The following is a 21952-nucleotide window of genomic DNA, read 5'->3' on the forward strand; positions in this document are numbered from 1 at the left end:
TTGTGGGACAAGATGTGCTGATGATAACGGAAGTGTAGAAGTGCCTCGGGTTTCCTCTGCGGGAAAATAATAACCTCACTTCAGCACTGATGTACTGTTAGAGCTAAATGATGGGAGACATCACCATGCTGGTTATTTATCTACAGAGCACAAAAAATAAGGTCAAGTGTCAACTCGAACCGGATTCAGCTCTCAGCTTATAAATCACGACTTTGCTTCATGCTTTTGCTTCGAGAAGTCTTTTTTGTTTTTTTGTTTTTTTTTTTAATAAAATGAAAGAAAAAACAAAACAAAATTCCTGTGCTGCTAAGCATCACACTGGTCCTCCTACCACACACTGGCCAGTGCCCTTATCCTGACATGATATTTGACCAGTGATTACAAGCAGTTTACAAGCTAATCCAGAATTTGTGCTACGCGTTAACAAAGTGCTGAAACCATTTTCTTTAAATGAATAACTTGAGACTGTGGACTACAGGCTCCGCAAGTATCGGTTGCGAGTGGCGTCCACATGTAAAGAGCCTTCTACTGTGTGTTTCTGCCCAAAGAACGAGGCGCGAAAAATGAGAGAGCGTGTAACGGATGCAAGGAAGATAGAAAGGACGGTGAATAAGACTGCGGGAGAACGCTGCATCAATCACCAGCTGCCTGCTCTCCAGCCCACGGTGGCTCCCCGCAGCGCTGAGAGAATCTAGCCGCCTACGGAGCATCCATCATTCCAACGAGCGTGACCGGGCTCTCAGCTCTGCCGTGACTTTACCACACAGCAAAGTTCAGGAAACACCGAGCAGGAGTGCCCACGCTTAAAGAGAAACGTGCCCTCCACCTCGCTAAAGAGAAGGGGAAAAAAAAAAGAAGAAGCCCAACTCTGCTCAGAGATGTTACAGGCACGGCGCTGCATGATGAGCCACAGCCAGCTCATCCTCATACCCGGATGGAGTGAGCAGATGGGTTTGTACACACTTCCTCACACAAGGACAAAGTGAAGGTGAACGTCTAGTGTTGACCAGAAGTGCGAAGGAGGGGCACGACTGCAGGAGTAACAGTCTCTCTACCATGTCTGATGAGACGAGCAGTGGCCCAGAAACTGACACAGGACACAGACTGGCTCGGTAAAAATAAACTGAGCAGAGTCACCATTCACCGTCCGGACAGTAAATGCACTGTAGCTCCGTGGCACCTGCTAACAAATTGATTTTTTTTTGTGTGTTTTGTTTTGTTATGGTAACTTTTTTTATTCCTTCAAGGAGAGTGAATAGCCGCAGCTTGAGCTTTAGTGAGACAGAAAATACACAACGCAAAACGTGGCATCGTTACAGTGGAATCACTGCAGAGCAGTGAATTCCACAGAGCCATGGAAGAGAAATAAATAAACACAAATGAAGTCCTTTGTGAAGGTGAGTGCATCATGAAACACAGGGTGGACCGAACAATGCTCAGTATGACATGAGCCCTGGAAATCACTACGCTTACATGCACACTAATACTGGACTATTCCTACCACAGTATTTATAATTTGATGAATCATTTAAGATGGAAATCACCTTTGGATTTTCCAAAATAGGCCTTTTTTTTCCCTCCTTAAATGTAGCGTTTTCCCATGAAGCAGCACGGGATAGGCTGATATCAGTCAAGATTTGGCAGCATTCTTTGGATGTGTAAACAGAAAGACTGAGGTTTGACAGCAGCTTTGCCACACACGCACGAGGGTGGCACCCGAGGGTTCCAGGTTTCTCTCCGTCTACCATCACACAGCCTCCGTCTCTCGCCGCTCTCACTCAGCGGAAGTCTGGATGTGGTCCGTTGTGACGTTAAAGGTGATTCGCTTCTCGTGCATAGCTGCGAAAAAAAAACAATGGCTTGAGGAGTGCAATGGAAAAGTTGCAAAAGAGTGATGACAGGGGTGCAGAGCAGGACAGTTTTGGGGGGGAATAGCAGGAGAAAATGGAGGTGAAATCCGTTTGTGGAGACTGCGGAAGCTTCGCATGCGCACGGTCGCATGTAATCGGGAGCGAGGTCTAAGATTCGTATTCATTAGCCGTTGAAACAACTTCATTCGGGATGGTGCGTTTCAGAATGGGGGGTGAGGGGTGCGGGGGGGGGGGGGGGTGCGTGGGGGGTAGACACTGAATATCGGTGTGCATGTAAACATAGTGACTGCCGTGGGTTTGACTGGTTCTGTTGTGTGAAGTTCAAGTGCACGACGCAGCACGCACGACTTGCCAGCGCGGGACAGTCCGTGCGGGCGCCACCCCTGCACACTAGCTGTCCCACTCGGGGCTGGCGAGCCCGTCGGAGTCGTCGGAGTCGGAGTCGGGCGACGCCTCCTTGATGCGGCGCAGCGCCTCGTGGATGCTCCTCGTCAGGGGGTCGGTGGGGGTCCGCAGAGCTCCCTGCTCCTTGCGCTCCTTCCTGGGCACGCGCCTCAGTTTGACTCCCTTGCGGATCTGAACCAGAATGCTGTTGGGGTCATCGTCGCCCTTGGTAGACACCAGGGTCCGCTGGTCCACCTTCCTCAGGTGGAAGCTGCCCCGCTTCAGGGAGGCCAGCACCTCGTCCATGGGTGAGCTCACTGCAGACGGGGGGGCGTGACAGAGAAAGTTTGAGAACCACTGATTTAGAGTGTTCAATTGACCTCACATACATGTTTTTGGAGTGTGGGAGGAAGCCGGAGAACGCCGGAGGATTGTTTAAAAAAAAAAAAAAAAAGAGTTAAAAAATAAGGGAGGGAGGAAGCAAGACTGTGTTTGGCCAGTGTAGATGGCCCATCTAATGAATCTAGCAACACTCAATGTTACCTCTTCGTCCGTGGGAGCTGAACTCTGGCGTCTTCCTCAGCCTCTTGCGGGCGCTCTCCAGCTGGCTGCTGTCGAAGAAGCGGGGGATGAACGGACCGAGCGGGGAGAGGGACGCCGGCTCCTCTGCCGCTGCCGCCGCTGCCACACTCCTCCCCTCTGCCTTCTGGAGCTGCCTGCCCGGGCCTCCACCGCCGCCGCCGGGGGAGAGCTCCTCCTTGGGCGGCAGAGGGGGTGGCGGCGGCGGCGGGGGAGGAGGGGAGACGGGCGAGCCCAGGAGCGAGGACAGGGAGCAGGGCGAGCAGGACGAGTCGGCGGGGTTGGGCACCGGCAGCGGGGGCAGGGAGGCCGGGAGGCGGGAGGCCAAGGGCTGGGTGGTGAGCGTGGAGCTGGGCTCCGTCTGCACGCTGGTGCTCAGACGCAGCGGTGGGCTCCGACCCCGGGCACTCATTTCACTGGCAAGCGGCTCCCTCTCGTCGCCGCCGTCGGAGCCTCGTCCGCGGTCCCTCCTCCGGCCGTGGGACACCCGCAGCCGGGTGGACTTCAGAATCACCTGGCCCGGATAGCGCTGAGGGAGGAAGCGAAAGCCATCTTCAATACCCTGCTTTCGACTGCACTCAGGGTCACTGTCAAAGTGCGAAAGCAGGGTGACACCCTGGACAGGTCGCCACTTCATCACATAGCAAGACAAACAACCAATTCGAACTCACACCTACGGTCAATTTAGACTTCCCAGTTCACCTCACGTGCATGTTTTTGGACTGTGGGAGGAAGCTGAAGAACCCAGAGAGAACCCACACAGAAAAGATGCAAACTCCACACAGAAAGGCGGCAGGCACAGAATCGAACCGGCAACCTTCTTGCTGTGAGGCGGCGGCGCTAACCACTGCTCCACCGTGTGTCAGTAGGAACATTTAAGAAAACAAACAAAAGTTGAGGTGAGGTGGTGAGAGAGCCACGCGGGCACAAACCTGCTTGAAGTTGCGCAGTCTGTCCAGAGTTCTCTGCCTCTCCTGGCTGACTCTGCTGTTCTTGCTGTCCTCGTCTTCCTCTTCTTCATTTCTCAGCTGGTAAAGTCACAGATTTATTGGTCGAGTAAGTCACTATGCAGGGACATGATTTACAGTGGCGGCGCAGCAAAGGCCTTCACCGCTAGCCTGAACAAACTCAGTAAATATTTTTCAGTAAATATGATAATTATTAAGTTATTCTCCATAGTTTGTTTTCTTCATGTCATATTATCCGTATGGTTGCACTGCTTCCATTGTTGAATATTACTGTAGAGTCCAATCATATTTCAGCTAACCAGTGTTGCCAGGTTATATGCAATCTACCTTCAGGCCTTCAGAATCAACATTACAGACTCCAAAAGGCTACAAAGGAAAATAATCTTTTAATTCTAATGTTCAATGAGTAGTTTGTTTCGTTATTGTCTCGTTGATGTTTCATACGAAACAGCAGCAATGTGCAGTTTATAAAACCAACTTGTTTAAGCTCACATAGCGTACTTGCTGGACAGTATTGATGGCATTATGAGGTGTATTAATTTAGGTACGACGTCACTGAAGGCCTAGATGCTAAATGCACGGCCCGCCACCGATGACAAACAGTATGATCCCCTACCTGGAAGACATGGTGGGGTATGGAGTCCCTGTGGATGTCTTGACTGTTCTGCTGCTTGTGCACATGGTTGGACACACAGATCTCCTGTCAGAGGCCGACAAAAAAATACTCTTGATTTGTTTGCAGTAATATTTGAAGGTACGTAGAATTGAAATGATCCAGTACAGCTAATAGACGTGTGTTTATATTTTGACTCATCGCATTTTATCACACACAAGGCTTACGAGAGTACGTTTAAATGTAATTGTTACTGATGCGCACGTACCCTCTTGTTCCTCAGGTAGGAGCGCTTGGCGGTAATGCGCCCCCTCCTGACCTCCAGCTGCCGAGCGCTGGCCTGAAGCCTCTGCAGCTCCTCCCTCTCTGCGGAGTCATCCTCTGTTATGTCATCTGCACTTTCAAAGGTGTCATAGTACACCACCTCATCCTGACGCTCTTGAAACACATGCACATGAATAGACTGACTTGCACAGGCATTCAGGGATACACTTTTTTTTAACAACATGCACCGCTATGAGCAACCGTTGGCTCTTTTTTTTGCAGGCTAGTCGACCACCAGAAGCATTGAAAACTTGCAAAAATTGTGAATATTTCCACAAAAACGAGCCGGCACGATCAATCAGGAACAAGTTGAGAGCAAAATAGATAAAAAAAAAAAAACATGGCCAAAGTACCTGTCATCTGTCTGCGAACGCTGTCTAACTGAGCGGTGAGAAGCAGCTCTTCACACTGTAAAATCTCAGCCTGGATGTCGTAGAGTTGCAGCTGAAGCTCGTAGTACTGAGTCTCCATGTGGTCTAAGATGACCATGGCGTCATCGCTACTGCACAAACTCTGCATCTGAGGGCATGGCACGAGACAAACATTAAAATAAAATGTATATATGTGTGTGTATATTTGTCATTATATGACATGTTGACAGAACAACTGATTTGATGTTTGCGTGTGTTTTGTGTTCTGCCTTGGGCCACACCTCCTCTCGCAGTGTGTGCTTCCTCTGGTCCAGGCAGATCTCTCTGGCTCTCTGGAGCTGCAGAGTCTCCTTGGCCACAGAGTAGCGGAGTCTCTCCATGCGCTCCACTGCAGCCGTCCAGGACGATTTCCCAAATTTACGCTGGTCCACCTTCATACGCTCGTACACTCCTGCAAGCACACAGAGGAGCGTTTAAAAAAAAACAAAAAAAACACTTTGGCAGTGAAACTTTCAGATTATGTACTCGAGTGAAAGTGAGTCATCAGCAGCCAGATGTAAATTCCTCTGTGGTACCACTTGTTTTATTCTGCCGTCATCATAAAATAAACAATTGCCTCACAGTCACAAGCTCAACAGAGACATCTACTGGTGAGATTTGGGTGCTACAGCCTGCTCCATTTCCAGTCTCCATTTCAAGCACTTGAAACGAGATTTTTTTATTTATTTATTTATTTTTAAATCTAATAAGTGTGAGACAATAAATGGACCAGTCAGTAGAGAAAGGAAATAACTCTGACAAGTAAGGGCACATGGTGCAAAAAACCAGGCAAGGCAAAGTGCTACTGGCGCTGACTGATCAATATGTTGTCCTTGTTTGCTCCCGTCGCTGTGCAGGCAGCGTTGTGTCCACTGCTTCATGAATACCAATTACATTAACCCCGCTGCTCAAAAACAAGTGCAGGTCAATTGCAGGCCAGCACTGCCACTGCATTTGCGTGAGAGTATGCGTACGTATTCACCCAAGCCGGTCACTTTTGACACACATTGTCGGCACACTCTTACCTTTCTGGGCCCTGGCAGTGATCTCAAAGTATTTGACGGTGAACTCCTGGATGTTAAGGACGGCCTCCTGAGCTTTTTTCTGCCAGTCCAAGTCTTCCTTTTTGAGCGCGTCAATCCGCCTCGGACCCATATAGTCATTTTCCAAGGAAATCTGAGGAGACAGTGTGAAAGCAAGCAAGTGTGAAAAGTGATCTACTTGACCCGCTGTCATAGGACAGGTTTTAGACACTAGACACGGTTCAGTTTTAGACTCGCTTCTTAGGACTAATTGACCCAAGAAGGGTTCCATGCTTGTCCGCTGTTGATATGGAACTCTTCTCCACTTCAGTCTTCAAAGTTCACAAAGCTTCTGCTCTCCCCTTTAAACCCTTCAGCCTCATAACAGCAGAGCCCTTTCGTCTCCTGCTGCCGGTGTTGGCAGGGTATGGATGTATTTGCATAGGATGTATTTTGGGCAAATCACCTACATACACTTATTGATTTTACAGCAAACAACAAGCAGAATGGAGTCAAAGTATGTTCCAGTGAAAGCAAGCATTTACCAAATGTGTGTATTTTACACTTGTAAGCACATTTTGATGTTCACTCTGCTTACCTAGAACATTATGACAACAGAAATTCAAGTAAACCTGAGGATGAAAAATTAATAATTCCCTGCAACCTATACATTTTTTGCATTTATCATGAATGAAACAATTTCCCCATTGCGACTGATTAACATCCGTCCTGAGGAAGTATAAGATAATTAACATGGAAATTGAGGTGTGAGTATACCACTGATATCAGTCTTTCCTAATCAACGTAGAGCATAACTAAATAAAACGAGATACAATTAGGAACAATCAAGAACGACGTGAAGCCCAAGTGATGAGACTGAGCCATCGGTGTCAGCAGACTTGCCAACCCCTGTCTGACCCCAAATAACCTCAGCGCACGCCTCATCTCACCCTGTCTGCACCAGTATCAGGTGGCACTGCAGCTTCCCGCTGTCAGATCAGCAGTGCAGCGTCAATATCTCCTTCGCTGCTTCCTGTATCTAATATCATTTTAGACCCTGTCAGGATGACTTTCAGTTATTTATTTTTTTTCCACACAGAAGCTAAAGCCAAGAGACATGAGACAAAGATGATGAACAATGGACGCATATTTGAAAACTCTGGACAATGTTATTGTCAAAAAATAGAGGAGGGGGTTGCTGAACAGATTCTACTCAAATGCGAGCGCTGTCACTGTTTTCAGCTGACTCCTGTAACACATTTCTTGATTTGTTTTGCGAGTATATGGTTAACGGGAAAATCCAATTTGGGGTTGAGTCTATGTGAGACGGCTGTGACAGGTGCAAGAATTCACGTGACGGTCTCCGCCCCACCCCAACAGCGGTTCCATGGTGTAATGGTTAGCACTCTGGACTCTGAATCCAGCGATCCGAGTTCAAATCTCGGTGGAACCTAGACTTTTTAGAAGGCACATTGCCAACCCGGTTTGGAAAATACCCCCATATGATACTGTAATGTAGATACATTTGTGGTTTTTAAGGGGGATTAAAAAGTCGTCGTATTTTGGCAAAAGCCGTTCAGCAGCAAAGAAGGTGGATTTACGTGACAGGCAGCAAGCACAGCAGTAAATTGTGAGTTGTTAGATGGATAAATACATTTTAAAAAATGATTTAGACGTTGCTATAGGGTCGCTTTCTGCGTCAAAGTCGTGAATAATTTCAGAGGGACACGTAAAATAAACCATTAAGAGGACGCGGAGACATTTTGCGACGATTTTAGTGCACAACATCCGATTACAGAAAACTACTTCCGTAGAAAACAAACTAATCGCCTGGGACTGCACTTTTTTTTTTCTTTTCTTTTTTTTTTTGGCACCTATGCGATTTTCATGGAACAACGTGTTACCGCAAAACGATCCTGCGGCACGAGCTAGTATCAGTTTAGTCACGCACACAGAACAGTACATTTCTGTTCTTGAGGAGGAATAGGATATATTTATTTTCTCACTTATTTTGGTGTTGTTTAGTTTGCAATTGTCTTTCACAGGCTTGTGAATGACATGCATACTATTGGTATTATGCGTAGTTTGGTTTCTCTGTGAAAATGATAATTATAACCGCATGACATTAAGGTTGAGTTCAACACTGGACTGACAAAAAAAAAAAGATTTGAGTCATAGAATTTCCAAATCTAATTTCTACTGGACTTAAAATATTGAGTTAAAAATGTTTAGCTCCATCTTTTTTATTTCAACTGAATGCTAGCGGACCCCAGTGTAGGTAAACCTATATGGCCACACACAACATAATTTATTTATGTTGGTATGAGACTGCAAGAAACTTGAGATCAATCAGGCTTCATTCCATCAGACAGTATTCTGCTTAACGCACTGCCATTGGGACACAAAAAAATGTTTCAGATGGAGAGGGGAAGGATGGAACGATCAAGATGGTGAACATGTTGAGCGACTTACTTGCATTGCTTTGCTATGTGTGTAGATCTGCATAAGTATTTATTCAAAAGCTAGTTCCGTCCAAGCTTTTTTTCTGGGTAAAAAAAGGTATCGCATGAAAGCTGCTGCAGAGTATGTAACAGCCCTCGTACTTTCAACTCTATGTATCACTGTGCCTCACAAAACACGGTACAAAAACCTGATTTGAAATTAAACATAACAAGACCCAAAGTTTGACTAAAACAACGTAATTTAACACAGACGCAAAGTTCTTCAGTATTCCAACCATGAAGTCTTTAGGCATCGTTCCCCTGACCTCATCACTCAGTGGCGATGTTCAATGAGATGGCTCGCCCTCTCATTAGATACAGCTTGAGCGTATGACTCACTGAGTTATATATATAATGTGCCTTGCACCACTGCATTTCATTTATGACCCATCTATTGTTAAGATGTCTCATCACCATTTCCCTTTCAAACCTTTAGTATGAGTCATCAAATCATAATATTCAATAAAATCATTCCATATACTGGGCCACAGTCAAACACACAAACACACTGAGTATACACAGAGCAGCCTGTATTCAAAGAGAAAACACCTGTGCTGTAGAGGCATGTGCAGTATGTATCACTCACATTTTCATATATAGTTATTAGGTTAAACAACTGAAATGTTTGTCAGCATGTAAAAAAAAAAAATGTTACCTTATGGTTGACAGTGAAGGCATGAAAAGATCAGAGCAAGTTCTTAATTTTTTTTCTGGGCTTGTTTATCCCTCAGATCATTTGGTCCAAGGACTGTGTTTGTGAGTATACTCACAAATTTCTTTTCTTTTTTTTTGGAAAAAGGTGAGGATGCTTAACACAGTTAAATAAATATGTTTTTGCACATTTCTGGGTCCCAAGCGATCGTCTATTTTTATCAGCAAAATGCTTTTAGTGAGAGCATTTTATTGTTCCTCAGGGGGAATCCACAGAGGACGATGATTCACTCCGTTCTGGGCACCCCCATTAATGTTTGCGTTTAAAACTTAAAACCTCAAAAGCCGCTGATTATTACCTTGATCTGCTGCCGGCAAAGCATTGCCAGCTCTCGCATGTCTCTGAAGGGCTGCAGCAGGTACTGGTAGAGCTGTGTGGAGGCCTCCAGCAGGCCTCCATAGGCCTGATCCTCCTCCTCGTACAGCTGCAGCAGCTCCACCATGCTGTCTGTGCCCTTGTGTTTCTCCAGCAGCTGCATTTCAAAGCACAAACAGTGTGTTCACTGAAAACCGAGACAGAATAGTGAGACTGAGCTTTGTTTGACTGTAAATAATACTGGAGTGTATGATAGATCAGCACAGTGTACTACACTGCTGAGAGAATGGAGTCATCTGCATGCGCTGCTGCTAATATGATCAATACGATCAACACACACACACACACACACACATACACACACACACACACACACACACTGGACTGAAATGAAGTACTGAAATAGACATTAACTCTGCCCTCAAATGCAGTGGTAGGATCAATAAGCTAGTGTTTGCGCACATGTCTATGTGAGACTTTAGAGTGAGAAAGGGCAGGCTGACAGTAGTAACTCAGTAACTATATTTACATCTTTAAGCCAAAAAGATAAGGTGGGCGATAAAGTATGACCTTGTTTGAAAACGTCTGACGCACATGCTTTTTCTTAAATGCAAAAATAATGAATAAATAAATAAAGCAATAAAGGCACGATTGTTTTATCAGCATCAATAAATGAAGTATTATTACTATTTTAGATATGCTTCAACTTTTCACCCCTTTGTGATGTCACAGGGGGAATGATATCTCAGTGATACTGGTCCCAGATAGTGACAAAATCCCCAGCCATGTGTAAAAAAAAAAAAAAAAAAAAACTCCCAACACCACAAGAAGGTAAAACAAGCATTAGTTTTGAATGAGAATGAATAAGACCAAATATCTTTGTGAGAAGGCTGAAAACATAGGGCTACATATGCAGTTACGTAATTTCAAGAGCTTTTTGGATAAATTATTCTGCAAAGTGGCTCTACTGATGTCTAGCAGCAAAAGATATTGGGGGTACTATATGGAGGCTGTAATATTTTGTGAAGTCCCTGAATCTTTTAACGAGGACAAAAGTAAATAGACACAACAAGTGCAGAGGTGTTTGAAAATTAAAGGTTTACAGCAAAACAATTATTATCACATGGCTCAGACTGAACTTGTATTCAGCTTGATGCATGCGCTTAATATTCATGACATTTTTATCCATGTTTTCCAAATGTCTACTTGCCTGTCAGGCGCAAGCCCGTATTTATGGATCCATGTTTCACAGTCAAATAAAACACAACTTTGTCTTCTATGCAACTGCTCTTACGTCAGCTTGTTGAAATGTAATATGTTGAGAGTCAGCGCTGCTCACCAGCAAGCATGTTGTTCAGCAATAATACTGCGATGCTATTTATGCTCTGATGACCTCAGGGGGTCTTCCAGCTTTGTCTGGCTCCAGACTTGGAGTCTACATTAAACTGACACTATTGATTATTAAGAGCCCAGTGAGCACCAATGCAATGTCTGTTTATATTAAGTGCAGTTAATCAATTGCGTGCAGTGGCTGGTGAATGGCAGGGACCGACTTGGTGTGTGACATTTTGGAAACGTAGCCGATCGCTGTCAGTAAACTAGCTGAATGAACTCATATTAGGTCAGGTTTTATTGTGTTCACCATCTAATAGCTGAAATATCAGCTATGACGATATCTTACTTTTACAGCTTTTACAGCCTTGAACCAACGAAGTACACGCATACAGAGCTATAAAGACGTTCTACAATATTAGATCAACCATGCCTGACATTTTATTTTATAACATTATAAACATGTGTATACATGCATGCGTGTGTGTACACATACATGCACATAGATTTTTATTTTTATTTTATTTTATTTTTTTGTTGGGGGGGGGGGTTATCTCATAGAGTACACATCAGAGTGTTTAGGGTTTGGTTTACATGAGATAAAGCCGGTTTGCTGAAAGGCAACCAATGCAAAGAGGTCAATCCACTCAAAGGCTATTGTAAACGCAATTAAGTGTAGGTGTGTAACTGCCTTCAACAATAAGGTGTGTGTGGAAATGATCTATATCTGAATGGTCTGAATGGAATTTTAATGATTTGGGGGAAATTATACCACTGAACCCCTCCACAGGATAGATTAACCAGACCCTCCTAGAAGACCACCTACAAATGACCAACTTTATAACTGTATAAGGACTAGAGAGAAAGTGAGAGAGAGAGAGAGAGAGAGAGAGAGAGAGAGAGAGATGTGGGGAAGTGGTGAGGTCACAAGCAGATGTTAGCGGGTGGGTGGTCGAGGTGCAGGTCCCTGCTGTCTGGGTCCACACTGCTCCTGTGTGCATGTACTGATGCGTGTGTGGGTCGAATGTAGTTGAGCATAACAGAGACTTTGGGAATGACACAAAACAAAAGTGCCGTTGAGGTGCGACGACACAAACTCCTCACCTCGTGCAGGTGTTTGTTTGCGCGGTTCAGCAACTCCTCGTGCCCGGACTGCCTCAGCTCGCTCAGACTCTCATAGTACTCATCCGGGTCGTCGTTCTCCGTAAACAGAACCTGGGAGAGAATCTTCCAGCCGCACGTGTCGAGCGCAAAGCCCAGGTATCTCCGCAGGCCGCGGCACAGTTCGTCCATCTCCGTCTCGGGCACTTCCGCCGGGCCAAACAGCACCGTCCACATGCCCGCGGGTTCTTCCGGAAACACGGGGAGACACGGCTCCACATCCGAGTTGACGGAGCACAGCTGCTGGTGGATCGCCTTCAGGTCCTGGAAGGAGAAGAGGCCGGCCCAGCTGCAGTCCTCCCGAGTCACAGCGTCCAGGTCGTCCAGCTCCAGGCTGTCCAGGGATGAGGACAGCGATGGAGGCGCAACATCAGCATCAGCCGCGGCGGCGGTCGCAGGTTGCACCATGACGGGACTGGGCTTGGTCGGCATGGCTTTCGGGCTGCAGCCTTTAGACGCAGCCTCCCTGGCTCCTCTCCCGGGACTCTTGGACACTTTCTCCCGGGTGGGACTCTCGGGCCATTTTGTTTTGTCCCCGTCCAGGCTGCTCTCCTCCGCAGCAGGATCCCTGCAGAAGCTCCTCCGCTGCACCGTCCTGTTGTGACACGTAATGGCAAATTTACCCTCCACCTCATTCCAGGCGACGATGAAGACAAATTTGTGCTTTTCCTTCTCTTCGAAGGCGTTGGGGCGGACGGCCACCCAGCCCGACTCCAGAGTATCCTCCATTGTGAAGGACATGTCTCCAAAGTGGGTTTTTGACAGCAATAACAACTACAACAACTACAACAACAACAACAACAGCAGCAACAGCTGATCACTGCAGCCAGACGTCAACCTGCAGTGTTTTAAAGGAGATAAATGTTTGAGTCAAAGCAGGATGCTAATAATTCCTCTCCGGGGTTTCTGGCCGGGGGGCTCTCCTCCTCCTCCCTCTCCTCCCCGACTCGAGCGGATGGATGTGGAACAGCCCTCCGTCGCTTCCCATCTCCGGCCCACCTGCCTCCAGCTCGGGTGTCCGCCCCGCCGATCAACACCAGCCTCGCCACCGCTCGAGTGACGCCACCGTCACCCGACGACGTGCGTCCGAGTGTTTACCAGCTCCCCTCGTCGACGCATCGCTCGCCGTCCTTCTCGAACTCTCGCCGTCTCGGCACCATCATCATCATCATCATCATCACCACCACCACCACCGTCACCATCCACGACCCGCTCTTACAGAACGACGAGGATGTTGACGACTGCGCATATGGTTGGTTGCCCCACCGTGTGTTCTTCGCATCCCGGGATGAGCATCCCTAGTCAAAACATTGCCATGTTTTCTCCTCCGTCTCCCCACCAAGCAGCGCTCACAGGCGACGCAAAAACAATTATGAGTCTTTGCGTGCGGCGAGAAAATGTCGGAATTTGCAAAGATCTGGTCACAAATGACATGTAGTTAGTTTCGCGAACCACCACAAAACATGAATACGGTATGCAACCACGCCCTTTTTCCTCGGAGAAAAATCATTTTGCCAATTGTTTGCAAAAACAACTTAAGAAAGGATTTGCACTGATGGAACGTTATAAAATTCGAGGTGCTCTTGAAGGCCACACCAGATCTGACTCGGGCACGTAAGGACGTGCTGACGTTTAGAAGTGAGGAGCTTGGGGTGGATGCTATGGAGGACTAGAAGTGCCAAAATGAAATAAATAAATACATCTTTTTGTTAAACGTGTCATCAATTAATTATGTGTGTTATTAAATGTGTCAACAATGAATTGAAATACCACTCCAGCTTTTGCTAAAAAAAAAAAAAAAAAAACACATGTAATTATTTTATGATGCATTTATTATTTATTAATTTCATTGTGTGTTTAATTATTCTGTGGCCCAGTGTTGCAGCGCTTCATGATTTTATTTTATCTATCAAACTCGCCCATCAAAGTCAGTAAGTCTAGATCCTATCACCTGTCTGGTTACCCTGCACATCAAGTCAAGGCAAATCGATAACAGATACCGGATCGACGCAGACCCAGTAAACATATTCCGATACACTGGGTGGCATGATCGGGGTCAGCTGGTCCTGCTCCCACATACTCTGCAAGATCCAAAATATGAAGAAGATCGGACGGGGCGACAATGGAGAGAACATCCCTCAAGTCTTGGCGTCTCTCAGGGTCTGTTTATACTCACCAGTGTTATATATTAGGATCAAGCTATTGGACGACATGTACAGATCCGTGAACATAAACATGAACTTTAGTCTATCTGGTGAAGGCCTGATCAGCCACAACTGATGAAACCAGTCAGTCGTGCTCTCACAAAAGAGACCGCTTTGCAGCGACCCGGTCATGTCCATTAAAAGAAATATCAAAGTATTATATATGTATTTTTTGGGATCTTTTATGGGTGCGTCTGAAAAACTTGGTGAGATTTGGCGAAGATTCAAGAATATTCATTGTATTTTTGGACTCATGGTAACTCTGGCAATTTCAGCGTGGTCTTTGACACAATGACTGCTCAAGTGTTCATGGGACCTAATAATGATACTAATATACAAACATGATAGTTCTTTCTTTTCTTCTTTTTCCCAATATCAGCACAATCAATTCTGTGGTTCCATGGTGTAATGGTTAGCACTCTGGACTTTGAATCCAGCGATCCGAGTTCAAATCTCGGTGGAACCTCGGTTCTTTAATTGTGAAAATATCCAACAATAGTTTTATACTAGCACATTTGTATCAGTTGTCATAAAAAAAACATACTGTAGATCAAAAAAAAAAATCAGCCATATGTGCTGATTTAATATTAGCCAATAATGTATTTTGAATGTTGGGAGGCTGACGATGAAGTCTTTTTTGTTTTTGTTGTTTTACGACATCTCAAGTTGCTTTTTCCATTTTGTTAAGACTTGTCGCGCTAATGCAAAGGTTATTGTTGTTGTTGTGGACCTGACTTGTTTTGTCACACTTTTTACAGTCTGAAAAAATGTCGAGGTCAAGTTGAGGTTCTGTGACATAATATCTTGGGTCAGTTAAATATTAAGTGTAGTATCGGAGTGGACTACAGCAGACTAAATAGTAGTAGAATATTTCTGAAAGGGAGTGTGTTATCTTTCTCCAGCCATAACCTGACCTTTACCTCAACTGAGTTAAATAAGTGACAGACAAACACAGGATGAGGCAAAACAAGACCATGTTCACATAAACAGTGAAAAAGTGATAAGGCTAAACAAATATGTCCAAAATAAATGAAACGTTTAGAATCATAAAAAAAAACAAAAACTGATTCAATTATTGGCAGCGACACGAGGACACTTGAGATTTTACCAGAACTTGCTGTGAATTAGCATAGTGGCACTCATACAAATCAGATAAAAAAAAGTAGTAAGTAGTAAAAAGTGTTAATATTTGTCTTTTAAGGGGGTGGGGGGTGGGAGAGGGTTATTTGTGGTCAGAAACACTCATTTTTATCACTTACACTGTGGAAACTTTACTCCCCGCTGCACAAACAAGGTTCAACGCATGGCCATGGTTATGCCTTGTTATTCCTACAAAGCTGTTGATTTCAAGGTTGTCATAAAAGCAGGTATGTATGATAGGTTATCGCGTTAGATCAACATGATCAGAGTCAAATGAAGATTGTTTATTGGTCTCATTATTAGCATTATTATTATTTGACACAGTCAGGCCTGCTGGTGTTACATTGTACAAGACCTTTAAAACACTTATTCTACAGTTGCTTTTTTTCCTGCTTTGTTTGAAATTTAAACACGCACTGATATACATATTAGTACAACTGCAAAGTAAGTAATAAGTATTAACACACAGAGAACCAAAACTTTACCAATGCAATAAATTCCAACATTTTAACAGCAAAGCAAAAACTCTGCTCTTTCAAAAAGGGCAGTGATTGCTTCCATTTTAATAGTCTAAATGGGAAGAAAATTTCTAAGAATTTTTTTTTAAATATACAAACATACTTTATTTATTTTTTATGGCCTTCACACTGCTTAGCACTGCTGCCTCACAGCAAGAGAGTCAGGGGTCTGATTCCCAGCTTCCTTCCACAGTCCAAAGACATGCAACTGAGGTGAATTGCAAACTACTTTACGCTATCAGTGATTCTAGTTGTCCTCCTTCCTCTTATTCATCCATCGGTGTGGCCATTGAGGGACATTTGGGACGACCAGATGCAGGCAGAAGCTTCTCCCAGTAGTCTCTTTGAGCCCTAACACCAAGTTTGGCAGTTAGTTCGGTGGTGAATTGACAGTTTTGCAGAAGAAATGAAAATCAAATGACATTTTTTTCAATTGTCATTTTTTTCAAATTGTAACTTCTGAGCAAATCAGAATGAGTGTCTCTTCTGGGTCTCACCTGGCCCTGACCCAGGGTTTGGTGTGCATCTCCAGAGCAGATCCCCAGAGCCCATGCTTCTCTGATGCTGGTGGGAGGAAGCCTCTCTCGGCAGCCAGCTCCTCTGCTATGGCTCGGATATGGTAGGGCTCGAATCCACAGCAACCGCCAATGTAGCGTATCCCAGCATTGTAAGCCTCTCTGGCATATTTCTGTATGTCCCAGCGGGTCATCGCTCTAGTTTCAAGAGCTGGGAAATAACAATAATATTAGGTCCAGCCAATGTGTAACAATGATCCAAAATAAATAACAGTGCTCAACTCATGTGTCCGGCTTATCTACAGTTCCAGCTATTGACTTAATAAAGCAAGGTTCGCCTTACTGTATGCCGGGTGGTAAGTGAAGAATTGCATAACCAACACACTGACCATTACAACAAATATTTCAGGTAAAAGGTGACCACGACATTTTATTTACTTCAGTGTTTCAATATAATGGCCCACCTGCTGGTCCGTAAAATAAGAGTCATTAATCCAGGTAAAAGGGGGGATATATGCAGGAAGGAAGGAGCTGCAGGAAAATGCAGACAAAGAAACACAACACTGACCGAATGGGAACTCAGGTAGGCTGAGATATCCACCAATGTTGCACTCAGGTGTGTGAAAGCCCAGTGGTTGGATCATGAGATGGGCTTTGAGGCCTGCTTTCTCCAAGCCCTCTTTCATTAACTTCACAGTACGGACACAGGTCAGCGGATCCAAGTGGCAATTTATTCCAACAATATCAGCACCTGCATAGAAGAAAGGACATGTGACACTTGCCAGATTTTGCATGATACATTACATTACCTTACATTAAAATAGACAAAGTCATTTGCAGAAAGACAAACAACCATAGAGCAAATTGAAAAAAAACAAGTTGGAGCTTGAATTTGTTCCTTGTCAGGAAGAAAGTTAGCAATAGGTTGCCTTCTATGGCAGTGCTTGAGTGCTGGTACTTCTACTACTAGAAACATTTCAGCACCACCTCAGCGTACCAGCTTTGACAAGCCTGACAGCGCACTCCCCAGGTGGTATGCCGGCTCTATCTCCATGAGGGGAGACGCACAGTGTCGCCCCCACTGGTTTACCACTGGCCTTCAACACCTCCACAGCCCACGCAGCCTCTTCCACATGCTCAAAGAACTGCATAGACATGGAAGTAGTTGATTCAAGAAATCAGTATAATTAACATGAACTATGAGCGTTTTGGAAAAAAAAAAAAAGAATTTGTTTCGTTGAATGACCATCAAACATTAGGCAAAGACATGCCTAATGCAAATAGCAAATCAAACACAAGCTTTTGGATGTGTAGTTGTAAATCAATCATTGCCATATCCTGAGAAAACACACATTATAATGAGTAATTTGTTAAAAAAAAAAAAAATAAAAAAAATAAAACGTAACAGGGGTAACTGTGTCTGAGCCCAAGTGTTATGTACTTGTTGCAAATGCCCTGTATCACCATCAGTGATTTGAAATATCATATATGATTCCATATGATTCGTGTGCCAAAATAATCTCATATTCTGAAAACGAATTGAACTTTGATGGAGTGAAGAAAATGTTCACTTCTGGGTAAAAATTGACAACTTCACTAAATCTGAAATCGAGCAAAAGCCTCTGAGTTGTGAACATACTATACCAACAAATTAAAATGAAGAGAAGGAAATTAGAGCATATTAGAGAAATTCTAATATGCTCTAATAATAATATAAAATATATTTTACAAAAAAAAAAAAAGTAACATATTAGTCAGGCATTCAAGTGATCTGGTTCGTTATACCTCTGCAATGAAGAAATCAATGTCCTTCTTCAGGAAATCATCCATCTGTTTCTTAAAGATGGGCTTGACCTCTACCTCGCTGTGAGTCTGCAGGTAACAGGGAGTCTGAGACACACCTCCAGCAACCAATGCATCGCCCTCACTGGCGACCTCCCTGGCCATGTTACAAGCAGCATCGTTGATCTGGGTCCCCTGGATCACAGAAGAGAGCAGATTAAAATTAAAAATCACACCAGACTTATTGTAAACAAAGTAGCACAAACAAATCTTTTGAAGTTGGCTGTTGAGGGTCTGTACTGACAGTGATGTTGGTGACGTTGCCACTCAGCTCCAGCTTATCCTCACTGCAGTAGAAGGTGAATGTCTGCATCACATTGGCGCCGGCCCTCAGAAACTCCCTGTGCAGCTGCCGCACTGTACAATAGAGCAACTGTGAGCACACAGAAGGCAATGGAGGCAGGGTTTATGACGGTGATGTCTATAAAATCAGTTAGGGGTTAGCTTTGTCTCTCTTTGCCCTTAAACAACCCGTCGTAAGGTCACAATCAGAGGGAAAGAGTAGGGAGAGCTCGGTGGGTTCATACATCATCCAGATTTCAAGAATAAGAATGCATCATTAAATAGTTAGACCATAGTTTCTTCTTTTATGGTACTTTCTAAAGATCTGTTAACATTATCACCTTGAGGATACACATCAAACTCAGTAGTCGGATGTATTTATTTACAGGTTCCCTTTAGCACCATTCCATTCCAACTGAGCTAATACTAAAAATGATAAATGATTAAGCATTTTTTAGTATTGTCACATGTGTTATCTACTTTTTGTCGCCTGTATCATGTACTTTTTTTCACAGCCCATTATCAAGACCTGTTACAACAGTCCGGTTGCTCCATAACATACTGTATGGAATGTACACCGTCATATACTGTTGTTTTTGTCGGAAGTGTAAACCAAATGATGCTGTTCACAGATCACGCTCTTCACGGATGAACAAAGTTCAGTGAATTTGTTTTGCCACACCATTCGTCTGGGTCAAAACTTACTTTGACAACTGCCTGTTAGCTCTCAGCCCACAGTACCAGTGTTCATGGTATCAACAAGAGAATGTCATTGAGAAATTCTCTAATCCTGAAACATTATTGTTCAATAACATGTTTATAGGTAACTCACAAAACATGTCGTACACGTGTTATGTTTAGATTAATGTCATCCTACATCAACATTTTGCTTGCTGAGACAAGTCTCTGGAGCCATTCTCAATTCTTCTTGAAATTCAAAGCAGAAGCTGACTGATCACCCAATACAAAAGATGGCTAAAAACCTTTTTGACTGGAACTTGGAAGGATGGATGTGTGACTTTTGACATATCTGTGATTCAGCTGCGTTTCCACACCAATGCAAATCCTACCATGGTGGACAGATTTGTGTGGTCGTTTTCATGGAAGTAAAAAAAAAAAAGACCTTGCCCTTTAAAGCTGAATATTCCAAAAATCTTTATACCTGCTTCAGGGTGTTCAACTGCTGCTTCAGGTGTCCAGTGGCCGGCCTTAACATAACCACGCCGTTCAAGCTGCATGACGTATCCTCCATCTCCAACGACCACTTCCCCAGCATTAAGTCTCTCCAGGATACCCTGAAGATTCAAACACATGTCTTGTCATGCCTTCTACACAGTGTGTTGCACACATTCCCAGAGTGATACACAGAAATGGCACAAACTGACATATCAGGATGAACGTGTTTTTGCAGTGTGAAGGAGAAAACCGTGTCAGTAATTTTTCCCCTGAGGCACAGAATAAGGAGGAGGGGGCTTTTGTTTCAGCACGTCACACATATTCCTATGAAGTATCTGTGTGTAGCCATTGACACAAAATGAATTCATTTCAAAAATGTAACCTTAAAGTAGTATGCCACAGGGTACACAGGGAGCATGTGAGTCCGAAACTGATACCACAAAACTATGTTGTTGGTCGTTAGGTTATTCTTTCATACAGCATGCTTAAATCCTTTAAAATGTACATTTTGGATCGGTCACAGCAAGTACTAAAACTTAGTGGTTTGTGTCCGTTTTAGGACATTTTTCTAAAATAACTTTCTCCTATGCACATTTAGCCCATTTGTCTTGCAAATACACGATTCATTTTTAATTTCATCTTCGATCCTTTATTGTACTTTTATTTTTAAAAACCCAAATTGCCTGCACTACACTGTGAGTGGCATGTAGTGCATATGTGACGCACTACACCCTAAACCAGGAACATTGCAATCTCTTTTTATAAAGAAAAAAAGAAAGAAAGAAAGAAAGAAAAGAAAATTGCACAAGATTTCAAACGCATGAAATGCGCGTGACTTTCAAGTCTGTAAATCGTTACTTTTACATTTTACTTTGAAGTGCCTTCACACTCACCCTTCTCTTCTCCATGGTCATTAACAATGTCGCCACAGTCGTGCAGAAGAATCGCGTCAACAAGTTCACGTTGAGACGCCTCACGGCGGTCTTAAAAATAAATCATATGCAGATTGCGCGTTCGAGGGGCGCGGCCACGCTGCTGACCAACCAATGGGGTGTCAGCTCGTCCTGGGAGTCAACCCAAACAGCGCGTCTGACTTTGGAAGCGAATTAACCGCCTCACATATATAGACAGAACGAGTAAATGAAGAGTTGAGATGTGCATGACTTGAGTGAGTGAGTAAACATCTCGCAGCAGCGTCACTGCTTTGTTTAGTAGCCCTTCTCTCCCAAAGGACAACAGCAAACAAAAGGCAAACATGCTAATTGCGGATCAAATCCCTGGAACGTATCTATTCGTCTTTTTTTTTCTTTTTTTTTTAAGTTGTAATTTAAATGTCAAAATGTGATTTACTTTCCAGAACCTGGATCCTGACCCACACCTGATAATTATGTCTATGGTTAAATGTTGACAAGTTATTCACTCACTTACACTGCTTAAGGAAATAATGAATGAGAGAAGGCAGAGTCTTGTGTTGTGGTTCTGTTGATCGGGATACAGCACAGACAAGGTGCCTGTGTTGGAGAGCACTGAGTTGAAAATGCAGGTGCTGCATAGATAAGAAGGGACTATTTTGCATGCAGGCCTTGAAGGGCAGCAGGCTAGTAGTTGGTCTGGGGCTTAGCCAACAGCAGACCTTCAATGCTGCAGTCTGGCTGAGCTGAAATGATAACAACTTGCGATACTTTGTACACGACACCCAAAGGGCGTACTCACAGAAGGTAACACGGTAATAATACAACTCTGCTCACAAACAGCCCCCACAAATGGTAAAACACACAGAGTCACCTGTGGAAGGACCGGCGGCTCGCAGAGTGCTATCGTGCATCATGTACATAGAGAGTTGGTTGGATAGGAAAAGTTTGGAATAATGTGGACAGCCTTACAATCAATGAGCGCAAACTGGATGTAGTGCATGAAGAGCCACTGCACACAGACATGTCCAGGGAATGGATTACTAGTGTCTCACTTGTGGTGTGCAGTCTTCTTTTCAAATGGACTATTTGAATTGAATTATGTAATCAAGGTCTAAATGAAGAGTGAAGCGGTATATCTTTTTTCCAGCAACATTTTAATTTCCTGACAC

General features: G+C 44.2%; 2 protein-coding genes and 2 non-coding genes across 6 annotated transcripts; 2 read left to right on the forward strand and 2 right to left on the reverse strand.

Annotated features, from left to right (window-relative positions):
• Nucleotides 1-2239: 2239 nt before the first annotated feature.
• LOC142881073 (junction-mediating and -regulatory protein-like) lies at nucleotides 2240-13536 on the reverse strand. 3 transcript variants are annotated; one of them, XM_076015123.1, is made up of 10 exons: nucleotides 12136-13536; nucleotides 9683-9856; nucleotides 6175-6325; nucleotides 5392-5561; nucleotides 5093-5258; nucleotides 4684-4781; nucleotides 4419-4502; nucleotides 3767-3862; nucleotides 2799-3363; nucleotides 2240-2572 (listed from the first exon to the last, which is right to left on the reverse strand). In XM_076015123.1, the coding sequence occupies exons 1-10, from the start codon at nucleotides 12931-12933 to the stop codon at nucleotides 2262-2264; spliced, it is 2613 nt and encodes an 870-aa protein (XP_075871238.1). In that variant the 5' UTR covers nucleotides 12934-13536; the 3' UTR covers nucleotides 2240-2261. The 3 variants fall into 3 exon arrangements, with proteins under 3 accessions (XP_075871238.1, XP_075871237.1, XP_075871236.1); XM_076015122.1 differs by having other exon boundaries at nucleotides 4684-4808; XM_076015121.1 differs by having other exon boundaries at nucleotides 4684-4853.
• On the forward strand, nucleotides 7553-7624 carry trnaq-cug (transfer RNA glutamine (anticodon CUG)). Its single transcript has one exon. It is a non-coding gene; the product is annotated as a tRNA-Gln (tRNA).
• A 1254-nt stretch (nucleotides 13537-14790) lies between the features above and the next one.
• Nucleotides 14791-14862, forward strand: trnaq-uug (transfer RNA glutamine (anticodon UUG)). The gene has a single exon. It is a non-coding gene; the product is annotated as a tRNA-Gln (tRNA).
• A 950-nt stretch (nucleotides 14863-15812) lies between these two features.
• Nucleotides 15813-20918, reverse strand: LOC142881074 (betaine--homocysteine S-methyltransferase 1-like). Its single transcript, XM_076015124.1, has 8 exons — nucleotides 20763-20918; nucleotides 19856-19988; nucleotides 18656-18768; nucleotides 18355-18546; nucleotides 17567-17714; nucleotides 17138-17320; nucleotides 16552-16780; nucleotides 15813-16405 (listed from the first exon to the last, which is right to left on the reverse strand). The coding sequence occupies exons 1-8, from the start codon at nucleotides 20781-20783 to the stop codon at nucleotides 16321-16323; spliced, it is 1104 nt and encodes a 367-aa protein (XP_075871239.1). The 5' UTR covers nucleotides 20784-20918; the 3' UTR covers nucleotides 15813-16320.
• Nucleotides 20919-21952: the final 1034 nt, after the last annotated feature.

Source organism: Nelusetta ayraudi, unplaced genomic scaffold, assembly GCF_046127955.1.
Source record: "Nelusetta ayraudi isolate G7.1 ecotype Tasmania unplaced genomic scaffold, CSIRO-AGI_Nayr_v1 ptg000181l, whole genome shotgun sequence".
NCBI classification, from domain to species: Eukaryota; Metazoa; Chordata; class Actinopteri; order Tetraodontiformes; family Monacanthidae; genus Nelusetta; species Nelusetta ayraudi.